We start from the raw sequence: 25,142 nt of genomic DNA on the forward strand, positions 1-25,142 counted from the left end.
TGATCTGATCTGAATGAAGTGGGCCAGCCAGTAGTGTGCCATTAATGACGAGAAAATTATTAGAATTATCAAACTGTTTGAATAATAAAAGTGCAAGATTTTGTCATCCAGCGGTATATCGCGGTAATAAATACATCCAAAAACGAAAGTCCCTATTCACTACTTTGAGTAGCCATAACTTTGAGCTTGAACGTGCAATTAGACTTATATCGAGAAATGAATGAGTGCATTTAAAATGTCGTGCGATTCAAAAAGTTGCAGCGCCATAAGCATAAAGCAGTGGCGTAGCTGGGATTTTTTTTTCCAGGGGGGCAAGCCTGCATGGGGCGGGGCCCAAATCCACCAAACAAAAATGGGGGTAGGTGCGGGTGGTGCAACGCACCCCCATCGAAAAGAAAGAGTACTTTCAGAGTAAAAATATCAAAGAAAAACAACAACAAAGGAAATAAGTTTAAATTTTGCAATACAGTGGCCCAAGAGGGAAAATGGTAAACTGGTAATACTTTTTAAAGAAATTGCTTTTTATTACTAATTTGGTCTTAATAGAAATTAATTTTGGCCATTATTCTTACTAATTTCCTGACTAAAGTTCGCGCGAAGCAATTTTTCAGACAATTTGATCCCAAAATCCTTTCTCTTTTTTCTCTGCACGGGGGGGGACATGGCCCAAATAGACAAGTTTTGCCAGGCTTATTGATTTTAATCGTGTGGTATTACATATCGTATGGATTCCCTATCCCTCTTCCCCTCCTCTCCCTCTCTCCCCTTCTCTCTCTTGTTTCCCCTCTCTCCCTCCTTTTTCCTCTTTTTTCCTTGCACTAGGGGGCGGGGGCCCAAATAGGCATTTTTTGCCAGGGGAAATTGCCCCCCTACCCCCCCCCCCCCGCAGCTACGCCACTGCCATAAAGGCTTGTAATATGGGGAGTCTGGAAAACGGGGACCCTGAAAACGGGGACCCCAAGAACGGGAACCCTAAAATGGGGACCCTTTAAAAACACCCCATAAAGCTACTGACAAATTTCTAGGGATTCCCGTTTTTTTGGGGTCGTCGTTTTCCAGAATGACCTAGGGTAATCTGGAAAACGGGGTCCCCAAAAAACGGGAAGCCTTATTTTGTTCTCTCTATTTTAGGACTGATGAGTCTCCAAATCTCGCCAATATTATATTCACCGTGGATATACTATTATTACACATTTAATTTCTGAAAGTATAGTAAGGATTTCTTATGTTTGTCCAGCATACAAAACTGTGGGGTCCCCGTTTTTAGGGTCCCCTTTTTCCAGATTGACCCAGGGTAATCTGGAAAACGGGGACCCCTTAAAATCTCTTCATGATGCTACAAACGCCTGAATTTTGAGGGGTCCCCGTTTTTCAGATTACCCTAAAAACGGGAAACCCTATTTTTTCCTCTCTATTTTAGGACTGACGAGCAGGGCCGGATTTACCTTTTTGGGGGCCCTGGGCCAGGCCAAAATTTAGAGGCCCAAACGCACTGTGAGGGAGGTTTGTGCACTCAAGTTTTTAGGTTTAGATTCTACTTGAACATTTGCGCGCTAAGCGCGCGAAAAAATTCAATTTTAGACTATTTTAGCCCAAATTGAAGCAGAATTTTGCTATATACCGTAATATGGGGTAACTTCGGTCAGCGGGGGAATTTTGGTCGGTCAAATATATTTTTTCAGAAAAAATAAAAATCGATATTTGTGAGCAAGGATGTGTGCTTGATTAATTTTACAAGGGGTCAAATGTCAAAAAAAAAATTAAAAAACCTGCCCATATACAGCGAAGATAAATTTTTTTGATTTTTTTTCCTTCATGGAATGTAATACTCTGACCAAAGTTGCCCCAAATGCGGGGTAACTTTGGTCAGGCTATTTTTAACCCCTAGGGCACCCTTACAAAATTAGTAAAAAATCTTTTTCAACTTTACGGTAGTAGGCCAGTGCGCGCGAATCGCGCAAAATTTTGTAAATTTTGTACCCTATTTTGGCCAAAAACATGGTGTTTTTCGGTTAAAATGGAAGATGCACTGCACAGGGCAATTTTGGGGGCCCCAAAATTTGGGGGCCCTGGGCCCGGGCCCATCTGGCCCTATGGTAAATCAGGCCCTGCTATAACGAGTCTTCAAATCTCGCCAATATAATTCACCATTATACTAATAAATTTAATTTCTGAAAGTATAGTAAGGACTTATTTGTCCAACATACAAAACTTTGGGGGTCCCCGTTTTTAGGGTGCTTGTTTTCCAGATTCACCCAGGGTAATCTGGAAAACGGGAACCCAAAAAAACGGGGACCCCTAATAAAATCTCTTCATAATGCTACAAACGAATTTTGAGGGGTCCCCTTTTAGATACCTTTAAGTATTTTCATCTATAGCACCACTGACTTCGTACCCTAAATCGGCCAACCTTTTCAGAGACCATATTAGGTACGGTATGTAAAAGAGTAAATTTCCACTCTTTCAAGGAGTTGAACGAAGGACATCTCGTTTTTGAGTGGAAAACGCTCTATATACAATGAAAGAAAGTACATATTATTTAGGCAATATTCACTCTTTCGAGAGTTTAGGCCTATAGACTACTTTTTTCAATCCGTTTAGAGTGAATTTTTTCCACTCAAAAAGGGGTTGTCCTCATTTCACTCTCCCTGGGTTTTTTTTCACTCTTTCCATTCGGTGTACATTTAGAGAGTATGGTCTCAACTTATAGCCTATGGTCCACACATTTAAGAATTCAAGATGTTCCCAAAATTAAAAAGTGGCCCTAAGCGCCTAGGGGTCAATCAATGGTCAGGGGTCAAATTTTAAACTTGTTCAAATCATGTTTTAAAAAGAACCATATTCCTCTCAATTTTAGCATTCAGAAAAAGTATAGTTTGACTTATCTGCGACATCTCAGTTATAAGCAAAAAGCTGTGGTATTAATTTTTTTTCCTGGCCAGACCAGGAGTCAAAAAATAAAATGGTCCGATTTTTCTACCTTTCTCTTCTCTTTGCTCTAATTTCTCATCACTTCTCCTCTCTTTTTTGTGGAGGGGGGGGGGGGGTAAATGACGTAGTAGGGATTGTGGTGCCATACCATTTTGGTATAGAATGGAGCCCGCCCGTTCCTAAAATTTGCACAAATAGCACTAATTTGGTTCAGAATCAAGTTGAACCTCCATCCGAAAAACAATTACGTTGCCACCGTGCGTGGCATAGTCGCCTGGCTGATGGTGGCAAGGTGCTTCATTTGCTCTATCAGTTTATATGCATATAATAGTGCCGAGTACGTGTCGCTTCATAAAATCATCTTCAGAGTCTATGATAAAATTAAATCTCCGATCATCCCTGAAAATCGATTATCAGTTTATAACACCTTTAATACCAAAAGGCTTACCCCATGAGAAACATATTAGGCTACTATAATATAGGATCTCAAACATCACCGCCGGACAAGGCACAGTTCCTTAACTCCAATAGATTTCTACATTGATATAATGACCTTCAATGTGTTGGGTACAAAATCTCATCCTCCAAGACTCAATATTAACTTTTAAGCTGTGAATTGCCTGTAGGTTATTGAACTTTGCTAATAGGAGATTCGACCAGAGTGGCTCACAGTGTAGGATTTATTTAGACTGGTTCTATTTGGGAAAATTAAACCAGAAAAGGTTATAACAAAAAGTATCAGTGGGCGATGCTGCTGGTGCAAACTATGATATCTCGTTTTTAGCCACTCATCATCATTGCCACCAAAGCTTTTCTGGTGTTTCAAGCTGTTCAGCAGAGTTATAACTTAGCTGCACACCAGTGGCGGATTTAAGCTGTCAGCAAGTCAGCAAGTGCTGCCAAGCCCCCCATGTTATTTTGGCCAAAGCCCCCACCCCTCTCTTTGTTTTTGGGGTTTTTTTGCTTTAATTGTTTTCTGCAAGGTTCAAAGGTCCGGTGGTTAGAATAGTACTGAAAAGGTTATATTTTGCCCGTGCATGCAAGAGGACATTCTATGTATGCCTGCATTTATGATTCTTGAAAAGTTTTATTAAATTTTGTCCGTTTTGGCCACAGCAAGAGATCAAAGTCAAGGGCCCTAGCTGCCCAAATTTAATATTTGGGAATATAATTTCTATAGAATCAGGACTACAAATTTGTGCATTACACATTCTCAAAATACAAGTAGGTCATCTAGTATGGGTCCAGGGCCCCAATGTTAGATATAAGCGTATCATCAAGGCTGGCTCTAAAACTAAGGACCCCGTAGGCCTATGTGTACCGTGATGCACTTAAGCCTGAAGGTCTTTCCCCTTTATATGAAATATGAATTTTGCCAATTTTGGCCCGGATACCCAAGATCAAGAGTTCCCGGGGGCCCAAATGTCAATTCAAAGGGCCTGTAGTTTCTCAATAACTATTCATGAGTTCCAAAGGTCAAATAATATAGGTCCCCGGGGCCTAAAATGTTTTTAAAAAGTAATTTAAAGCAATAACAGTTCATGGTTCAGCACTTGGGCAGTGTACCTTTACATGGGTATATGAGCCTCATCATGTCAAATATTATTGGGTACAGATCCCAAATGGATCCAAACCCAGGGCCCCCAAAATGTGCCTCCCTCCCAATTGCCCTGTGCACCTTATTTTTTGGACCTAAAACACCCTGTTTTGGGCCAAAATAGGGTAAAATTGCATAATTTTGCCCGCGCGAAGCGCGCACTGGCCCTATATTATAGCAAAATTCACCTTCATTTTTTCCGTGCTTCACCCGTACCCGCAAATGTCATGGTAAAATCGAAAACAAAATATGCCCGATTCTAAATTCTTATGTTTCTGCCGCAATCTTATATGTAAATCAAATTAAACTAAGCCACTTGAGTGCATATAGGCCTTCCTTTCAGAGTTTGGGGCCCTCCAAATTTGGCCGGGCCCAGGGCCCCCAAAAGGCAAATCCGGCCCTAAGTTGCATAGGCGTAGATCCGGGGGTGTGGGGGTGGGAATAAATCCCCCCTTTTGCACCATATTTTAACAGTTTAGTTTCAAAATGGCAACATTTTTCGCGTGCTTCGCGCGCATTTGTGTCATAAACTTGAGAGCCAAAAAGTCCTGGATTTAAGAATTTTTTCCCAATGTCAAAATTCAGGCGTACCAACGTATTGGCTTCGTAGCCTATTCCTTGAGATCAGATTATGACCATTAATCTGGGATTTTGCTTGCTTCTTGACTATCACAAGCAAAAACAGAAAAGGAAATGTTCCTTGTTCTTTAGCACAATTAAGTACTCACAAATCTGATAAACCCCCGAATTGGGTATAGAATAGTGTGAAATTGCACATTTTCGCGCGCTTCGCGCGAAATTTACTGCAATAATATCGGCATACATCAACTTTTACTTCAAATAGTATGAAATGGAATAAATGTTTGCGCACTACGCGCACGTATCTCATAACATTGGGCCGAACTAATGATCACTATCAAATTTTGTTCTTACTCTTGATTTCAACTCTTTACCATTGGGCCCCCAGGATATTTTGCTGACAGGGCCCTTTTCTTTAAATCCGCCTCTGTCCGGGGTATAGCATTTTTAGGGATTGCCACTGTCTATAATTTATAAAGACCCTGTATGGGTTATCATCATTGGCAAATATGTAAATTTTAACACAATTTTCCCTATTTTTAGAGTGTAAGGTCTATAATTTGTTAAGACCCTGTATGGTAGGGTTATCATCATGGACTAATGTGTAAATTTTAACACATTTTTCACTATTTTTAGAGTGTATATAATCGAAAAGACAGTGTTTAATTCAACCATCCATAAAGGAATTCAGTTTTTATGACAGCTGCTTGTATGAACTCCCGTATGTCAAATCATATTGTGGTTTAATAAATGACAGCACCATCACTTCTTCTACAGAGAAAATAATTACTCTCTAAGAGTGAAATTTTCACTCCCTGTCAAGAGTGAACTGATTTTCATTCTTATCGAGTAAAATTGGCTCCTATTCGAGTGACAAGAGAGTAATATAATTCACTCTAAAAAGATTGATAAGTTTTCACTCAATTAAGAGTGAAATACCATGCACTTTTTTGGAGTGAATTTTCACTCTTTTATACATTAAGAGAGTAATTTCACAAGATAATTCACAAGAGATACCGATACTCTTTTTGATCAGGAGTTATACCATCAGAGAAGATGCTTGCCTTGATACTATCAAGCATCTTCTTTTTCTATAATAAACATTACTTTTTCACCAGGGTCCCCGTCGCAAATAATAAAAAGAGTCAAATAGAAACAGTGATCCCTCCCTGGAATCGGACCCAGGACCTCAGGTTTATGAGACATCATGTGACTTGACCACTTGACTACTGTAACGAGAGGTTTATGGTTCTAAAGGCAGGTTGAAATTAGAACTTATATAACTCAACTTCCTTAATCATGAAACTCCCGCGTCAAGAATGGTTAAGGCACGTGCTTCGTAAGGCTGAAGTCTTGGGTTCGATTTCCGGGCACTCTTCAAGCTTTCAAAAAAGGGCTTTAAATATTGGGGACCCCAATATTTAAAGTCCTTTTTAAAGCTTGAAGACTTTACATATACAGTCTCTCTTTAAAAACCCGGTATATGTATATGCATTTCATAAAAATGAGGCAAATGGATATTTTCCGTCTTTCCTCGAAATTGATATATTTACCCCCCCCCCCCCTCCAACCACCAAGAAAGCTGGCTCCACCCCTGTCTACAATGGTATACTTCCATATTCGCACCACAAAAATTGCGATTTTACTTTCATCATAATACAGTATTTAAAAGAAACAAGCCCAGCGCCATGAAGGCATCATCATGTCGATATATTTGAAATTGATCCGCGATATTTTAATAGCTCTCTAGCTCTGTCTAGTCTGAACCTGGCTCTAGTACGAGCGTATACATCGATTTCTACTCGTTTTCATCACGCTATGATTGAAGCTTTCATATAATGCCTGCGATGAGACCGAGATATACCTTTCTCGGATTAATATCCTCTCCTCATGACGGTAATATATGTTTCAAACCGTCTGACTTTTCTGGCTAAACTTTTAGATTAGCTTTGCATTTTCTTTTTGAATATTTACAGAAGCGCCTTCTTCACTTTCTATTTACTCCTATGTCTTGTTCTTCTTTCTCCTCCTCCTCCTCCTCCTCCTCCTCCTTCTTCTTCTTCTTCTCCTTCTTCTTCTTCTTCTTCTTCTTCTTCTTCATCTCCATCTCCATCTCCATCTCCATCTCCATCTCCATCTTCATCTTCATCTTCATCTCCATCTCCATCTCCATCTTCATCTTCATCTTCATCTCCATCTCCATCTTCATCTTCATCTTCATCTCCATCTCCATCTCCATCTCCATCTTCATCTCCATCTCCATCTCCATCTCCATCTCCATCTTCATCTCCATCTTCATCTCCATCTCCATCTCCATCTTCATCTTCATCTCCATCTCCATCTCCACCTTCATCTTCATCTCCATCTCCATCTCCATCTCCATCTTCATCTCCATCTCCATCTTCATCTTCATCTCCATCTCCACCTTCATCTTCATCTCCATCTCCATCTTCATCTCCATCTCCATCTCCATCTTCATCTCCATCTCCATCTTCATCTTCATCTCCATCTCCACCTTCATCTCCATCTTCATCTCCATCTCCATCTCCATCTTCATCTCCATCTCCATCTCCATCTTCATCTCCATCTCCACCTTCATCTTCATCTCCATCTCCATCTCCATCTTCATCTCCATCTCCATCTTCATCTTCATCTTCATCTCCATCTCCATCTTCATCTCCATCTTCATCTTCATCTTCATCTTCATCATCATCTTTATCATCATTTCTTCCTCTTCTTCTTCTTTTTCTTCTTGCTCTCATCTCTTTAAAACCCTTTTAGATGTATCATACATAAAAAGTCGATATCGTGATAAATCGTATTCTCATAAGAGAATACCTTTTGAATCTTTCATCACATTTTAAATCTCACAACCTCTTTAATAATATCCCAGACGATTTTAGTAACAATACTTTTCCACATAGTACCATCTTTGAAAGCTTTACTATTTGAAACATGTTTTTTGCTTAAAATATTTGCAAGTATCATTTTTGAATCTATAATCTGTCACAAATTGATCGCAACAAAATATTTTGCTGAAAAATTATCTATTCGCCCATCATGCATGTATAAAAGTGTATTACCGCTCATATTACGTATCTAAAAATCAATATGAGAACATTCTTCTATGTCTATTTCAGCACATAAAGGACCCATGGGGTTTGTTGGCTGTTCCAGTTGTAATCCACACACCCCCTATGGAAGGCATGACCTTAATCTCCCACACAGGGGGTGTAGATTTCATATGGAGCCACCCATCCAGGTAACCCCATTTGAAATTCACACTCCCTGTGTGAAAGATTAAGGTGATGTCTTCCATATGGGGTGTATGGATTTCAACTAGAATAGCCCATTTTGGAGCAGACGACACTGAATGGGGCGACTCCATTTGAAATTCACACTCCCTGTGTGGAAGACAAGGTCATATCTTCCATAGGGGGTGTATGGATTTCAACTGAAATAGTCCATTTTGTGAGAGATGAAGTAAAGTCTTAATTGATTTTGTTTCCATTTTGAGATTGGTATTTCCAAAGGGTTAGAGAGCAAGAAGACCCTATCGCAAAAAGCTGCCCTAAAGATATTTGCCAATCTCTGCATTCTATATAGGCCTACTGTATAGACATATGACATGTGGCAGCTATTACAGATTAGACCTTCTTGCGCTAGCTAGTCTAATTATGTGATTATGAGGCAAAGATTCATTTTGATGTAGAAAGATACATTCGAGATTACATTACGTCATTCAAGACTGTTCATCATGGAGTCATTGACTTGGAAAAGATGTAATTATTTTATTTTCTGTTCGCGTCATAGTAATTGCTATCAATGTTGTATTTTGAATAGCAAGAGCTTGTCAAATTAGTTATTGCGAATATATTTGTGAAATGCAACTATATATTTAAAAACTAAAACATACAACGGCCCCGATTTTTAATAACAAGATAATTATAAATTACGCTACTTTGTTGGCCCAATCTAAGACAGCATTCGCTTTTCGTGATATCCAAAGTAACGCTAATGTTAGTCCTATTGAAGACAGCATTCGCTTTTGCTAATGCACAAAATAACTCTATTATGTTGATGCTCTCTACTGAAGAAAAGCATGAACGTTAACGTTATAGTCATATAAAAGATAATAGTATCATTTTGGCACTATCTTCTGAAGACAGCACTCACTTGTAGTAATATCCAAAATAACACTATATCATGATGCTGCTGTCTACTGAAGATAGCATTCGCTTTTCGTCATTTTGGTGATACACAATATAACGCTATTATGTTAGCTTTACCTACTGAAGACAGCATTCGCTTTTCCTAATGCACAAAATAACTCTATTATGTCGATCAACTGAAGAAAGCATAAACCTTTGGTCATATAAAAGATAACACTATACAATGTTGGCACTATCTTTTTAAGACAGCACTCGCTTTCCGTGATGTCCAAAATAACGCTAATTATGTTAGCCCTACCTACTGAAGACAGATACACAAAATAACTCTATTATGTTGATGCTATCTACTGAAGAAAGCGTCAACTATTGGTTACATACAAGACAATACTATCATTTTGGCAGTATCTTCTGAAGACAGCATATATGCTGATATAAGCGGATATATCCGCTTGTAGTAATATCCAAAATAACACTATCATGATGCTGCTGTCTACTGAAGACAGCATTCGTCTTCGGTAATACCCAAAATAATGCTTTTATGTCGGTACAAAATTGAGGCAGTATTTGCCTTTGGTGATATACCCACTATAACACTATTATGTTAGTACTATCTATACTGAAGACAGCATTCGCCTTTCGGGATACCCAAAATAACGCTATTATGGCGGTACATACATGTATTTACAAGATAGCTTTCTTCTTTGGTAATACCCAATATCATGAATATAACAATAACATGTCGGTACTCATTAGCTTAGGAAGATTTTCAATATTTGGGGGCTAACGAAACAAACAATTTTGGTGACCCATGGGGGTGCCCGAGGGGGTTCCCCCGTCGGTGTCAGGAAATATTGTAAAAACTAGGTCAAAAACACCCGTTTTTCCCGGTATCTGATCGCTTTTTTTACTTCATCTGGAATTATTGGGGGCGAGCCCCAGGCCAAAATAATAGAGGGGCTGAGCCCACGCAAGCCCCCCGGTTCCTTAGCCTATGGTACTATCTACTGAAGAAAACATTTGCTGTTGGTAATACTACTCAATGTATAACGTGATTATGTAGGCCTATGTGTCGGTGCTATCTACTGAAGATAGCTGCATTCTCTTAGTGATGTCAAATAACCATGATAACGCTATTATGTCAGTGCTATCTACTGTAGAAATCGCTCATTTTTTGTTTAACATCCAGAATATCTCTATTATGTCCGTGATATACCGGTATCTACTGAAGAAAGCATACGCCATACCCAAGATAACACTAATTATATGCGCTATCTACTGAAGACAGCATTCGCTTTTGACGATACTTAAAATCACGCTTATAAAACAAGAATGCTGATACTATCTACAGAATTTGTAACGTTCTTATTGTTGAAACCTTTGATTACTGGAATTTCCAAACTATAAGCACAATTAAAATATAACATAAATCAGACATTTCGATTTCTGAGATTATGATATTTTTTAACGCTGTTGAAAAAAAGCCGAGTGGAGTCTTGCGATGAAAACGCACAGCTTTATATTCAGTATGCTCAACAGGTGGTATACACATAATTGTGCATCGCGTCGACAAAAGCATCCCAACTATAGACGATGAAAAACATGTTTAAACCTTACGGACTTTTTGAAATATTTATTTCATTCCCTTCTTGCCAACCTGCAGAGTTTATATGTGAATTGATATGAGCTATATGTCCACTCTTTAAAATGCATCGAATTGCCAACGCACTTTGCAGCTATAAGTATGGTGACATTATAATAAACATATATTAAAATTGCTATGAAATTCCCTTTAAGGGTGCCTATAGTATGTCTAGGATAACAATGTTCCTATTAGAAAAGGGGAGTTCTACATACAGAACAGCTTAAGAGAAAATGGTTCTATGAAATTGAAAGAACCCTAAAATGGTTCTTTCTGGCGTTTCCAGAACCATGTTTGGTGCTTCGTAAAACAATAATTATAAGGTTTACATACAGGTCAGCTCTATATAGGACATTTTAGGTTCTACTTAGAACCTTTCTATAAGTTGTGACCAACTTGTTATGTTCGGTATAGACAGCGTCTGTTTCCCGCCTCGGGAGATGTTGCACATTGAGAGATGCTGATAATAATCTCACGTCTCCCAGAGATGATTTGCCGAAGTGACTTCAAAAATATGACTTCAACCAATGCACACAATTGACCTGTTCAAAAGGCTTTGTCATTTTATTCTTTCCTTTGAGTAGGCCCCATGCCTTAACTGTCGGATGGAAATGTCCATGTCATGCCAGTTACAAAATATATTCACCGCAAATGTCTCGAAATAGCTTAAGATGTGCGATGACTCATACATTATCATTCTAAGAGTGCAAATGTCTATAATGTTATACGTATATAATACAGAATGAACTGTAAAATTTTGGTCGAGAGTGGTTACTTAAATGTCATAGAGAATAAGTGAGGCGACTAAGTTTGACAACATATTTGCTTTTATAAAAGCGACAATATTAGTTTGAATTTGATTAGATTTATTTTTAGCTTGAACGCAAAATATGTTTGCAGTGTGTACAGAGGGTGTATAGTTGTAAAATACATTTGGGCAATGCATAAATAAATATACATGTAAAAATACTATTAAAGGTTGAATTTTAGTCATGTATTGATTCATTTAAAAATAATTTTGGAAATCTTCTCGTTTTACGTAATCATAATAAAACAATAATACCCATATATACATATTTAATTAATTCAAGCGACTAGACTATGGTAACGTAAAACACATCCACTTCTGAATTTACTTAAAGGAGTATTTCGTGATCCTAGCATCCTCTATTTATGTCATTTTTCTTTTTTTATTTATGAAAAAAACCTATTCCCAAAATTTCAGTTGATTCCGATTTTGCGTTCGCGAGTTATGCATGATTATGTGTATTACACTGCTCCATAGACAATGCGTTGTAATTTCGTTCTGGTGCACCAGAACGAAATTCAAATTTCACGATATCTTTGCTAAACGAATTAATCTGGAAGTCATATTTTGTACATAAACATTATGTAGCCAGAGGTTTCCAGTGATATAAAAATCTAAACTTTTTTGAGAAAAGTGGGGGGATGAGGCTGTGGATCACGAAATGCCCTTTTAATTAGTTCATGAAGCCCAAAGATGCATATTTCCCGGGATATTTCCCCACGAAGTATACGGTACTGGTATACAGTGTCAAAAAGTGTTAGGGAATACAATTACAGATATCATTCTAAAGATAAAACTCAGGAATAGAAAGCGACCCCGGAGAACTCATTAAAGGTTAATGACCGGATATTTTTCATCACTTTTGATTAACTGTCATCCATCCATTCACTCAATATTCATTCACGTTGGTTTACTTAGTCCTTGTGGTGAATTGGAAAAAAAACATATGATCAAATGAACTTGAATATAAGGGCTGGCGTATGAACGTTTGGACAGTATTTTTTGTGGGACATTAGAGCACATCAGACATATCGAATTGAATTCTGAATACAAAGAATAAGTTAGATCTTGTTTAAATTCGCGATATGATACACATTTTATGGCAAATGATTCAAAATTGATATTTTTGATATTTAACAGTCCTCGAAGTAAACTTTCTGAGTCTAATGATAATGTACTTTAGCTTAAAGTGTATATGTAGCTGGGATGAAATGATCAATTGAAAATTTTGACCTTTTGTATTGAAGATATGGATTTTTCCCAAAACACTAAAAAAAAGGTCTTTGTGGGATAAAATTCATCACAGTGTTCTAGGTTTGTTCCACTATTGAACACTGGATGTTCAAACCTAGAACATATTTGGAACACCGCCTTGAACACTGCCGTTCATATTTGCCAGTGTTCGATAGTGGAACATATATATAGTGTTCAAGAACTGTTACAAAAAAAAGTGTCTAAAAAGGTGTTATCAGGCGTCCAAAAATTTGTGCACAAGCCATTTTTCGGCAATTTTCTTATGGGATTTTCTGAATTTTCAAATCGATTGGGGGCACGTGCCCCCCGTTCGCCTATGACGCTACGCACTGTGTGGGGGATTGCAAGCTCCGTCCATGATAAACGAATGAACCGCAAGATATTGCTTAATATAAGACAAGATTATCACCATTATTCGGAAAGCATGATTATCTACCAATACTAAAGTTAGTTAGAGTGTTGATTTTCCAACTTGTGCATAAATTTACATTTTAAAACTCGTATAGTCAATGAATATTTCTTGAATTATGTTTTCTGAATAAACGGGGACCATATTCATTATCCGGTTTATTCTGTCCGTGTTTAATATTCAACGATTTATATTGTACTAATATAAGATCGACGATGAAAGCGATGCACTATAATTAGTGGTTTTTACTTGTGATGACAGAGTCAATGAATAATGCAAATTTGATGGGAGCAGGTAAATGGTAAATAAAATTCACACCCATCGGAAGTGTTGGATCTATTGATGCCTTTCAGGGTCTGAGGCTGATGATTCACGCGTGACCATTACATTATCCAAAACATTCTCATTCATCAGGACACAGTTCTTTAACCCCAATACATTTGTACATTCATTGAATGACCTTTGAAAATTTAGGTACAAAAACTCACACTCTGCAAATTTTGAGGTAAAATTTTGCACTATGAGTGTTTAATTGAGGTTATTGAACTATGCCATTGGGAAGAGGCCATTGTAGTCTATAGTGCAAGGTTATTGTCTCAGACGATACATACCACTATCGGAAGAAATGCTTCTGAGATGGTGAAATAAATCCATGAGAAATACCTGCCGATTGGCCAAGAAGAAGTTTTCATTATCAATTGGCCAAATCAGCAACACTGTTAGAATAATTTCACCACGCAAAAAATAGGGTGAGATATTTGCAAAGCTCCATTCTGATTGGTGATTTACGGTAAGTGAAAATATCATGTAATTGACCAATCAGAGGCAATGTTAGATCGGCAGGCAGTGCTCAGGGGGTTAAGAATATAACCATGATAACGTTGTACCATTTCGCTATTCAATAGTTTCACTGTAAAAAAAAAGGAAAAATGATTTCTTCGCAATTTTAATTTGAATATGTTTTTATTAATTTATTACCTATCTTACATTGAACTTTCGGTTTGTTCCCTGATATAGAGTTAACAAATCGACCGTCTAGTAATTAGCGTATGATAGCAAAACGAGTGGTGATTCGTGTGTGCATAATTATGTTGATAAAAAGGTTTGAATCATCACACGTAACCTCATCTGAATCACTGTTTCAATATGCGAATCCTGTTGTAAATGTGTCCGGCTTATTATATTCATTTCCAAATCTCATCTCAATATGCATAATGACACTTGAAATACCGATGATATAGTAAGTAGGTATCTACTGATGATAGCAAGCATATATATATATAAATTGTGTCGACTGATGCCTACCCAGCAAACACACAACGTTTTACAAAAAAAGGTTTAAATATCGGGTTACTAGTATATAAAGGGTATAAAAATGTTTTAATAACATTCATAAAAACTTTTTGAAAACGTGATGCAAACTATTTAACTATTGACAGTTCGCCCAAAATATTTTGACAGTTCGCCCAAAATATTTTGCAACGTATTCATGATCTTTCCGGCATTGTTGGGATAGTGCTATCTACTGTAGATAGCAAAAAGGTTATCATTGTACTTCTGTGGAAATAGAGCCGAAACATACAGTGCATGACAGGTGCATAAACCGAGTTAGATAAACTGTTACTGTAAATGTTTTAATTATGATAACATCCTTATATTTTTGGAAGGATTTAAAAATAGACCATTCTATTATACTACTATCTTTTGATAATGGCAGTTGTAACAAATATTATCTTTTAAATTCCTATTTACTCTAGTGTTTGAGATGCAAATTATATAGTTGCTTTAATAAAATCATGTATAGACACACATAAAGATAGACACAACGACAGACAGACGCAAAAGACATACTGACAGTATAACATACACACATACACCCCTACACACAGACAGAATGATAGACACCCAGACAGACACAAACTGACAGACAGTCAGACAAAAGACAGGTTGACAGAAAAATAGCGTTCTAAAGAAATATACCATTTTGGACAATTTATTGATGATCGATAACTGGGGGGAGTGCACGTGTGATAACAGACGGTAGGGTCTGTAGTGTGATGATGTAAGGGTTGAAATCCATATGAAACACCCCCTATGGAAGATATGACATTAATCTCCCACATAGATTTTAAATAGAGTCACTCATTCACACTTCTGTATCTGAAGCGATTTTAGCATGTTGTCAACATATTTTGAATGACTCATCTAAGTAAATCACAGGGCTTATAATTTGTTGGCATCTTGGAATAATGTTATTTTCAGTTGATCGCACACCTGCTCTCACGAATTAAATGTTACATCGATATGAAATAAAATAAACATGTTTGATTTTCTTTCAATAACTTTATGCTATCTTCAGTAGATAGCTAAAGGAGACAAATAAAAAACGTACTTTTGATATGTTATTAATGCTGTCTTCAGTAGATAGCTCAAGAAGAAATCAATGCTATATCTTCGTGAGAAACAGAAACATGTGTTTGATTTTATTTTGCTATCTTCAGGAGATAGCACACTTAAGTATGTAATTCACACTATTCATGAGAAACAATAAAACAAGTGTCACTCCCTCCCCTGTCTTTCTTTCCCCCTCTCCCCTCTCCCCTCTCTCTATATTTCTCTCCTCTGCCCTCCCTTTATAGCTGCCTCTCGTCTTTCCCTTTCTCTCTCTTCTTCCTATGATTAATTATGCTATCTTCAGTAGATAGTTCAAGAAGAAATCAATGTTATCTTCGTATTTGATTTGATTCATTTTGCTATTTTCAGTAATATAGATAGCTCACGAAAGTATAATTCACACTATTCATGAAAAACAATAAAAATGTCTCTCTATCTCCTCTTCTCGCCTCCCCCTCTCCATCTCTCTCTGCTCTCCCCACCCATTCGTCTCCTCCTCTCTTTCTCCCTTCTATCACAATCTCTCTCCACATTTTGTACTAAATGTTCTTTTAGCATTTTGTTGGACGGCGAATTTAGTATGTATTCATAATTCTATATACTTAGGAATATTTTAAATGTCATGATTTAATTATGCATATACATACATAACACGAATGACTTTAAATCGTATGTTACCCATTATGAAGATATCATGTGATAGATATTTTAAAACATATTTCAAATCATTCAGTTGTTAATTTTTTTGTTTAACTAAATCTCAGCCATGTACAAGTAGGCTATACAATCCCCTATACTACTACTAATATTAGCTCTAAATCCGTATATATAAAGGTGACGTGATAAAAAAAAGGTCTCTTGTCGGGAAAAATATTTTATTTTCTGTTTTTCTTTTTACTCATACATGTTGCAATAAACGGGAAACCCCGTCAAATTACCACATATTGTTCTTTGAGACGTGATAACTTCGAGCTGCTCAAAACAAATCTAGGGAAACACTAAAACAAGAAATAAATCGACGATTTTCTGAACATTTCTCAGAATCTAATTTCCCCGACTTTTGCCTCATTTTGCTTAAGGGATCCAAAATGAGCGTTTATTGCGTTTCGACAGTATTTTTTGTGGGACATGAGAGCACCTCAGACCTATCGAATTGCATTCTGAATACGAAGCATGTCTTTCTGATATCAAATAATTTTCATTTTTTAAAATCACAATATAATACAAATTTTATGACAAATTATAAAAATTTGATATTTTTCAAATTTTTGATATATAACAGTCCTCGAAGTAAATTATATAAATCTAATGATATATTCTTAAAGTGTATGTAGCAGGGAGGAAAAGCCGACGGTCAATTGACAATTTTGACCTTTCATATTGAAGATATGGATTTTTATCCCAAAAAGACCTAATTTTTTTTGGTGTTTTGGGAAAAAAAATCCATATCTTCAATACGAAAGGTCAAAATTTTCAATTGATCGTCGGCTTTTCATCCCACCTACATACACTTTAAGTATAAATAATCAGATTTATAAAGTTTACTTCAAGTACTGTTAAATATCAAAATATCAATTTTTAATGATTTGCCATAAAATGTGTATTAAATTGCGAATTTCAAAAAATCAAAATTATTTGATATCAGAATGACATTCTTCGTATTCAGAATGCAATTCGATATGTCTGATGTGCTCTAATGTCCCACAATAAATACTGTCCAAACGTTCATACCCCAGCCCTTAAGCACACACCCCTTAGATTTCCCCGACGGGATGTAAACACGTGTATTCTCGTAAACTCCTTCAGGGACAGCTGTCACCGGCGTCGCAAATCTACATTTTAATTCCTCACACCTTTTTGTTGTCATGAACGGAATTGTTTTTGATATTATTATAAAAGCATAATTTTTAATCTGCAAGGTAAATTTATAATGCAAAATAGCCTGTTCACATATATTGCAAAACGAGTTTGTCAATCTATATTTTTTGCATCTTATACGCCATGACATCGTAACCCTTGTATTTTAAAAATATTTTTGTAATTTTACTCTTTAACCCGAATTTTTGACAAAATGGATTAATATTTTCAGCATGCATTGATAGTGATTTTGATATATATATACTTTAGTCAAATATTTCAATTAAGAAAAATGAAGATAATCTAATAGCCATAATACCACGCCCTTAAATATTAGACTAAGGCGAACGCGTATACCCATATGCACTTGTCGCTCGCTCCAAACAGCACATCCGTACTTCAACCAACATCTTAACAAAACATCACAAAACATGCTTTTTATTTCAAAACAAAAACAAAAAACACTCACCATTTTTGCAATATATTGTCAAATCTGATGAAAAAATGAAGAATTTTAGTAATAATGAAGTGAGGTCTACGACTAGTTTTCCCTGCCGGTTGGTGTGATGAACCACTTGGCTGGTTGTCCCTGCGTAACTGGCCTCCTCGCTTCCCGTACACAGTACACTTGTAAATGTTCCTTGTGTAAACCCTGTATCTGCGTATAGCGAGAATCACCGTCTTATTCCCTCTTTTTTTTCAATAAAATTTTTAAATTTTTAAAATTTAAATATTAATGAACATATTTGTAATTTGCATGAAAACTGCATTAAAATGAGTATAAACTTGCCTAGTATTGGTTCAGTGGTTCTTAAAATAGAGCAATATTTTGTATGAAGATTTGTGAAAATCGGGGACTCTTTATAGTGAAAGGTATGTGTGAGTTAATGCTATAGTGTTGTCATCATTCTGCGGGGAAGCAGGAAGGATATTTTTCTTAACGCTGGGCTAGGTCTCACCCCAGAGGATGTTTAAAGACATTCCCACAACCCAGTGGGGTTTCTGACCTTGTATGTCTGGCTTTTGTACGCATGTGGTACAGGCGGGTCATACCTTGCATTGGAATTGTGTGCAAATATCTGGTGTTTTCATCCTATTATTTAACATTCAAAGCATCGAGACTTAGGAATAAAATTAATGCAGTGAGACAATATGAATGTTTCCTGTAAGAAAATCAAATATCAGTCATAAGTCTCAACTATTAGCTCGTTGGCTGCAGTTTTAAAATTACCATTTTGTGTGTGTGGCAATGGGGACTTTGCCTTTAAAATTAGGTTATATTGATCAAATTTCCCAATCATAGTGCATTGTAGGAATGCCTTTAAGCCTCCTCTGGTCTCACCCCATCATTCGACGTGCGAGAAAAAAAATTGTACCGCCACCATTCTATTTGTAATGATTATATTATTCGGAGCGGGTTAATTTTACATTTTATGTTTGGTGTTGAAATTCGAATTAATATAAAGACATTCGAAAATGTTAGTTTTATATAATACAGTATAGGCCTATTCATAATTTTCAACTAAAAAAAAACACAGTGATATGCACAGACATAAACACACAGGCCTCTGCACACCTTAAAGGGGTACGGTATGGCATATCAAAAAGAAACCCCCTTTTGTTAAGAATGCTGAATCAATACGAGATGCTGTTAAAGGAAGGTGACCTGATATATTTGAAAAATCGAATTCTTTAAAACTTACCTATAACATGAAATGTCGTCCCTTTCAAACATTCATGCATAAAGAACATGTAAATGTTCCTTGTAAATGTGACTAATTCCTTATGGAATTATTTACATTTTATACAGCGTGATTTTGGTAGTCTACAGTGTTTTTATTAATGATAATCATCATAATCATGTAATAAATTGGTATCAAATGAGAGTTTCTATTTTTCTCATTAACATATTGAAATTAGGAGTTCCAAATCGGTGTATTTCCGAAGATATGATCAAAAACTGTTGAATTAGTCTAAAATATGGAATACCACATTTGAGACTAATTCGACAGTTTTTTGATGATTTCTCCGGAAATATACCAATTTGGAACGCTTAATTTCAGCATGTTAATGAGAAAAATATGAGCTTTCACCTGATACCAAGATCAGCATTTTAATGGGGGTAAAGTGAGGGGATGAGCCTGAGGTTGTCAACCAGGTTACCCACCTTTAAACATGTGGTGAATATTTAATGAGGATCACCCGATTAATTATGCAAAATGTCCCCACATCTTCCTAGGTCGCCCGATGCATTTAGAATTGCAAATTATGTTACAACGCATGTAACATCTATGTAACTCAATTCATGGTTAAGGGTGAGATTATAGTATACTATATTCAGCGAATATTTAGCCGTGGGCCGTGTATAAGGAAATTCAATGAATACTTTAAAATATTAGATTGGTTAGCAAATGTAATGTAGTAAAATGCGCTAAGCTTTGAATAAGTGATAGATAATGGTTTCATAAATGGCATATATTGCCATGCATCTTCAAGTTATATGCTATCTTCAGTAGACAGTTATCCAGGAGCTTAAAAATTATAATTATAGGGGTGCAAAAATGCTATCTGCAGTAGACAGCTATCCAGGAAGCTTAAAATGATAATTATACGGGTGCAAAAATGATATCTTCCGTAGACAGCTATCCAGGAAGCTTAAAATGATAATTATACGGGTGCAAAAATGATATCTTCCGTAGACAGCTATCCAGAAAGCTTAAAATGATAATTATACGGGTGCAAAAATGATATCTTCAGTAGACAGCTATCCAGAAAGCTTGAAATAAGTGATAGATAATGGTTCATAAATGGGATATATTGCCATGCATCTTCAGCAAAAAAAAAAAAAAAATCGGAAGTTGTATGTATCGTCGTCAATAGACAGTTATCCAGGAAGCTTAAAATGATAATTGAAGGGGTGCAAAATGCTGTCTTTATGAAGCTTAAAATAATAATAGTAGAGGTGTAAAAATGCTGTCTTCAGTAGACAACTATCCATAAAGCTTAAATGATAACTGAATGGGTGTATAAATGCTACCTTCAGTATAGACACCTATCCAGGAAGCTTAAAATGATAATTGTATATGTGTGTATAAATGCTGTCTTCAGTAGACAGCTATCAATGAAGCTTAAAACATAATTGTAGGGGTTCAAAAATGCTATCTTCAGTAGACAGCTATCCAGGAAGCTTAAAATGCTAATTCAAGGGATGCAAAATGCTGTCTTCAGTAGACAGCTATCAATGAAGCTTAAAATAATAATTTTGTAGTGGTATAAAAATGCTATCGTCAGTTGACAGCTATCCAGGAAGCTTAATATGATAACAGTAGGGGTTAAAAATGCTGTATTCAGTAGATATCTATCCATCATGTCCAAGAAGCTGAAATGATAATTGTAGGGGTGTAAAAATGCTGTCTTCAGTAGACAGCTATCCATGAACCAACCAAAGCATGATACGTGTTTGATATCTTCAGTAGAATGAACCTTCAAACAAAAATGGCGTGGATTATATGCAATATCTGTTGAAATGCCATAACTTGTATAATACGCCTGTCGTGTGCTGCTATCTTTAATAGCCACCAGGAACATTATAATATATAGTAATTTTATGGGTGCATGTAGAGATACATATCCAAGAACTATGGAATAATAATTGCATGTGTGTCATACAATGCATCTTGAGTAGACAGGTAGCCAGGAACCTTAAAACAATAATCGTATGGACGTCATGTAATGTTATCTTCAGTAGATAGCTAGGCAGGACCCTTAGAATAATTATTGTACGACAGGTGTCATGCAATGCTACCTTCAGTAGATAGCTAGCAAGAAACCTTATAATAATAATCATATGGTTGCCATGCAATGTTATCTTCAGTGGATAGCTAGCCAAGAACCTTAAAATAATAATTGCATGGGTGTCGTACAATGCTATCTTCAGTAGATAGCTAGCCAGAAATCTTATAATAATAATTGCGTGGGTGTCGTACAATGCTATCTTCAGTAGATAGCTAGCCAAAAACCTTATAAACTAAATAATTGTATGGTGTCATGCAATATGCTATCTTCAGTGGATAGCTAGCCAGAAACATTATAAAAATAATTGTATGGGTGTCATGCAATGCTATCTTCAGTAGATAGCTAGCCACAAATCTTGTAATAATAATTGTATGTGTGTCATGCAATGCTATCTTCAGTAGATAGCTAGTCAGAAACCTTATAATAATAATTAAATGGGTGTCGTGCAATGCTATCTTTAGTAGATAGCTAACCAGAAACCTTATGATAATAATTGCACGGGTGTCATGCAATGCTATCTTCAGTAGATAGCTAGCCAAAACGCTTGTAATAATAATTGCATGGGTGTCATGCAATGCTATCTTCAGTGGATAGCTAGCCAAGAACATTATAATAATAATTCTATGGGTGTCATGCAATGCTATCTTCAGTGGATAGCTAGCCAAGAACATTATAATAATAATTCTATGGGTGTCATGCAATGCTATCTTCAGTGGATAGCTAGCCAAGAACATTATAATAATAATTCTATGGGTGTCATGCAATGCTATCTTCAGTGGATAGCTAGCCAAGAACATTATAATAATAATTCTATGGGTGTCATGCAATGCTATCTTCAGTGGATAGCTAGCCAAGAACATTATAATAATAATTCTATGGGTGTCATGCAATGCTATCTTCAGTGGATAGCTAGCCAAGAACATTATAATAATAATTCTATGGGTGTCATGCAATGCTATCTTCAGTGGATAGCTAGCCAGATGCCTTATAAAAATAATTAATAATTTTACAGGTGTCATGCATGCTATCTTCAGTAGATAGCTAGCCAGAAACCTATTAAAATAATTGTATAAGTGTCATGCAATATATCTTCAGTAGATAGCCAACCAGGAACCCAAGAATAATGCTTTTATTAACAAACACGAACAAAGTTTAAGATTATTTTCACTTTTTCACTTTATTTCCAAACTACAGTTGCCGAACATTTTCACATAAAATTACATACAGTAAGAAAGAAAGACAATGGGTGTCTGTTAATCTGTTTGTTTATTGCTTAGTTGGGTTTTTTTGTTTGTTAATATTGTTGCTGTTGTTGTTGTGGTTGTGGTTGTTGTTGAGCAGCGTATAAAATAACATTCGGGCCTGGTATCCTAACGTTGATATTCCAAAATGTTTTTTAAAAGCCCAATTAAGTTAACAGATGAAAAGATCGTTTACATATTTCCCGTCTTAATTAAAAAACACATATCAAAATATATCGTATTATTTGGGTTTATTGCCAAACAACTTTTACAAGGAATAAAATGGTATTTTTACTTATTTAAGTCATATTCTTAACTTTTGTGGCAATATTTATAGTACCGAATTTTCTAGGGAATGAGCCGCATGCACTTTGCCTTTGCCATGTCATGTCATTGAAAGTAATCAACCAATTTTAATAACTACGTATCATAACGAAATGTTAGTGCAATAAGGCTCCATATGCAATAGCTGCCATGTATCATATTTTTAGATGCGTACAACGTAGACTGCAGATTTTGTCAAATGTCTATAAGGCAGCAATTGGAGATATAAGGCGTTCTTGCATCAACCCATTGATATATTATTGACGGTAAGTAAGAATGGGCTATTTCATTTAAAATCCACACTCCACCTGTGGAAGATCTGGGAAATATCTGCGACAGGGGGAGTATGAATTTCAAATAGAATGAACACATTAGCAGCTCCATTTGAAACTCGCCCTCTCTCAGTGGAATATTCAAGTTGAATTTTTCTCAGAAGGTGTATGAAACTCAAATGGAGCTGCCTAATGTGTTCATTCCATTTGAAATTCATACTCCCCCTATGGAAGATATTTCCAAAATCTTCCACATGGGGTAGTGTGGATTTTAAATGGAAGAGCCAAATGTAAAGGCACTTAATGTTGCCATATCAAGTGGAATATTTACAGGAATTTACTAAATGAAGACTGATCGATTTGTGCAAGTGAAAAAGTTTTTAGTTTTGCTCACATTCATTTCTATATGAGTATGGACTTGCATTCATAATATTAGGTATGTCACAGTGGCTGCACAATAATTCTGCTACACTGTGCATGCAAGCATAACAGTGAATTGAAAAGGGCGCGCTTCAAATTTGGCCAATTTTAGAAAACATCCATGTCGATAAATGAATTTCTTCATATGCTTCATTTATCCAAATTGTTTGAATTTTTAATATATGGTGTGTGAAGCCTTCCTGAGGCTACCATCGGGTCCCCCAAAATTAAAAATTGTTTTGTTTAAGAACTACTGCCTGTTTTTATGGATTTTTGAAGATCGCTCATAAATCAGTAAATATAGGCCTACCGAAGTAAAGGAACTACCACCATTTAGCTGAAATACTAATCTTTCTTAGCATGTAAATTAATTCCGTCGACAACAAATGAAACACTTCCCTAAAACCAGTTGAAGCAAAACATTAATCAATGTTTTTTTAGGGAGTAATTTTGCAAACCACAATAGCTCTAAGCCATTGTGTGTGTCCAAGGCCATACTATTTTTGTATACGCGGTACAGTAAAATTGCTCTTCATTTTACCGATTATCCTCCCATGTTAATCCAGATGACAAAATGTTAATTTAAAGTCTCATTGCAACTGAATTTTAATTTTTAATTTTCGGACTTGGCTTTGAGTAATGGTGACACATACCATGTTTACAGTAAAAATGAAAATTATATTCCAGACACCGTCAAAATGTCAAACTTTTAATTTTTTTTGTATTGTTTTTAAATAATTAACTGCAGTTCATTTATTCAACCTCATAACAGGATCATACTTAAAAGATTTATGATGAATGAACAGACGTTCATTAAATATTGAAAAAAACCAAAATTACTCATGCCTAATTTGCATAATAATATCATAAATACATAATTAGCTGTAATTACCTAATTTGCATAATTAATTACTTTTTGTGTATTTTTTGTCATCAATTGAAAGAACTTTGTATACATATGTGTGCAAAAAAACCGCACCTTTATATCATGTACGGTTTTCTATTGGCATCAATTTTGCATATTAATAAGCTGAACTTAGTCATTTTTTGAGATTTAATTTGTCTGCAGATTGGCCGAAATGGCTAAAATAGTATATTTGATTAATTTATTATAATTATTCAATGATGGATTTTTTAATTTTGTTTTCTGTAACGAAGTCAGGAAAGATAGGCATTTAACATGTGCTATTTAAATTAACGCTGTTTTTCCAAGCAAGCGTCCAAATAAACCTTCAAAATCTCGAAATGTGCCAATTTTGTCATTACAGCCATTTGTGGCAGGATTTCATTCCATCTACGAGCATCTTTAAATTGACATTACATCACAATGCATTGACCGATTTCAATTCTGTTTTTTTTTTTTTTTTGCTTTAATAAAGCTTAATAATGTAGGAACATTAAATAACGCGTTTCTGCTGCGATTATTTTTGAGGTGATATACCTAATAATA

The 25,142-nt window shown here is 36.0% G+C and overlaps 1 protein-coding gene across 1 annotated transcript in view; it reads right to left on the reverse strand.

Moving 5' to 3' along the window:
- The window catches only part of LOC140141136 (tubulin alpha-1 chain-like), a 42,591-nt gene extending 24,299 nt beyond the window's left edge, over positions 1 to 18,292 (reverse strand). The window contains exon 1 of the mRNA XM_072162933.1: positions 18,110 to 18,292. Coding sequence (XP_072019034.1) covers positions 18,110 to 18,112 — 3 coding nt within the window. The 5' untranslated portion in view covers positions 18,113 to 18,292. The remainder of the gene's footprint in view (positions 1 to 18,109) is intronic.
- Between the last annotated feature and the right edge of the window lie 6,850 nt (positions 18,293 to 25,142).

Source organism: Amphiura filiformis, chromosome 19 (assembly GCF_039555335.1).
Source record: "Amphiura filiformis chromosome 19, Afil_fr2py, whole genome shotgun sequence".
Taxonomy (NCBI): Eukaryota; Metazoa; Echinodermata; class Ophiuroidea; order Amphilepidida; family Amphiuridae; genus Amphiura; species Amphiura filiformis.